This window comes from Priapulus caudatus, unplaced genomic scaffold (genome assembly GCF_000485595.1).
Source record: "Priapulus caudatus unplaced genomic scaffold, Priapulus_caudatus-5.0.1 Scaffold118, whole genome shotgun sequence".
In the NCBI taxonomy this organism is placed as follows: domain Eukaryota; kingdom Metazoa; phylum Priapulida; class Priapulimorpha; order Priapulimorphida; family Priapulidae; genus Priapulus; species Priapulus caudatus.
The window spans coordinates 45,145-47,083 of NW_014577179.1; the positions used below are offsets into that span (position 1 = coordinate 45,145).

Genomic DNA, 1,939 nt, shown 5'->3' on the forward strand with positions numbered 1-1,939 from the left:
GCTACCGTAGCATCGTTACTGCTATCCTAGCATCACTGATATCCTAGCATTACTGCTGCTACCGTAGCATCGTTACTGCTATCCTAACATCACTGCTATCCTAGCATCACTGCCGCTATCCTAGCATCACTGCTGCTATCCTAGCATCACTGCTGATATCCTAGCATCACTGCTGATATCCTAGCATCACTGCTATCCTAGCATCAGTGTTGCTATCCTAGCATCACTGCTGCTATCCTAGCATCACTGCTGCTATCCTAGCATCACTGCTATCCTAGCATCACTGCTGCTATCCTAGCATCACTGCTGATATCCTAGCATCACTGCTATCCTAGCATCACTGCTGCTATCCTAGCATCACTGCTATCCTAGCATCACTGCTATCCTAGCATCACTGCTGATATCCTAGCGTCACTGCTGATATCCTAGCATCAGTGTTGCTATCTCAGCATCACTGTTGCTATCTCAGCATCACTGTTGCTATCCTAGCAAGTATAGACAGATCTTCGACGAACATGGATCTGTGTGAGCCTGAGTTTACCTCTAGAAACAGAAGCTTGAGAATGCTCTGAACTTCCACGGCTATCTCATTGTCACCGTATATTGCACGTCTGCAAGAGGTAAAACGCATTTGATCGCGCGAGGTGAGCAACATGGTCATGAACAGTACACGTAGTTACAAGCAGCGTGGCGTTAGCTGACGACTGATACAACAGATAACGAATATCACGACGCCCGCAGCAGAATAGGAATATTTGCAAAGAATAAAACGAATTTTGAAATGAATAATTTTGAAATGAATAATTACGACTAAATACTGAATACTAATTACTGAATAATATGACGACTAAAACGATAAAGAGATTTTAAGACTTAGTGTATTAATTCTCAGTTAGTAATTTTTTTATCAGCTGACATGTTATCATAGTAATAGTTGGCAAGGGTGTCACTATATATTATTATAAGGCACTCTGTATGACCGACAGCGTCGTGCCGCTACATTAGTACTTGTTCTAAGCAAAACTGCGATTACAATCGTGGGTACTGTAAGTAGAAACTAGAAACATTTTAAGCTTAATTGAAGGCAGATGTGCGCTATCGAAGCTCTGCACTTACCTAAACACGATTTTTTTATTCTTACTCGAGAGCATATCGCGGAGTGAGAAGGAAGTTAGACGACTCCTCCCACAACAGATGGAGTCAGCTACAAGCTGATATTGGCATCTCTTCGCACCTCCCACTATGTGCTCGCAGCGTGCGACACTGGGGCACCACCGCCACCACGAAGGGAGGAGAGCAGGGACAGCCCTAGCTCTAGAACTATAGCCCTTCGCTCTGCCACAGGCCTGTGGCATGCAGAGCGAAGGGCTGTAGTTCTATAGCTAGGACAGCCCGCTGAGCCCAGCAACTCGCGAACAGCACTCGCTTCCGAATAGTAATCTCAGGAAGGATAAGGGAGCGGCGCAGGGACAACTCAGTTACCCAGTGAACAGCACTCACGAGTAAACTACGGAGGAGGCGACGGTGACAGGACATCTGTTCAGCTACCCGGAATCTTCAGTTCAAGGTGAAAACATTTTGTGTTTTTTTTTGTCATGATTTTCAGTAAATATTTTCAGTTCTCTCTAAAACGTGTTGAATGAGTTATCAAAGCAAGCCGAACGCGAGGAGGGGTAGAATCCGTATGGAAATCGAGATGCAAAAAGTCACGGTAGAAAAATTGGCCCCGCGTCTTCACGCTAGCGTTAATTTCTGGAACGGAATCACGCATCACGCCATAAAATGACTGTCGCCAACCTTAAAATAGACGGAAATACCACGCCTCACTGGACGCCCCGCCAATACCCTCACACCAGTGAGTTTTCGTCGCATTGTGGCAGAATATACCTAGGTAAATAGTGTGTGTGTGTGTGTGTGTGTGTGTGTGTGTGTGTGTGTG

General features: G+C 45.4%; 1 protein-coding gene across 1 annotated transcript in view; it reads right to left on the minus strand.

Annotated features, from left to right (window-relative positions):
- The window catches only part of LOC106805562 (probable cation-transporting ATPase 13A3), a gene marked incomplete at its 3' end in the record, with an annotated part of 20,388 nt that overhangs the window by 12,719 nt on the left and 5,730 nt on the right, over window positions 1-1,939 (minus strand). The window contains 1 exon segment of the mRNA XM_014807212.1: window positions 542-611. Coding sequence (XP_014662698.1) covers window positions 542-611 — 70 coding nt within the window.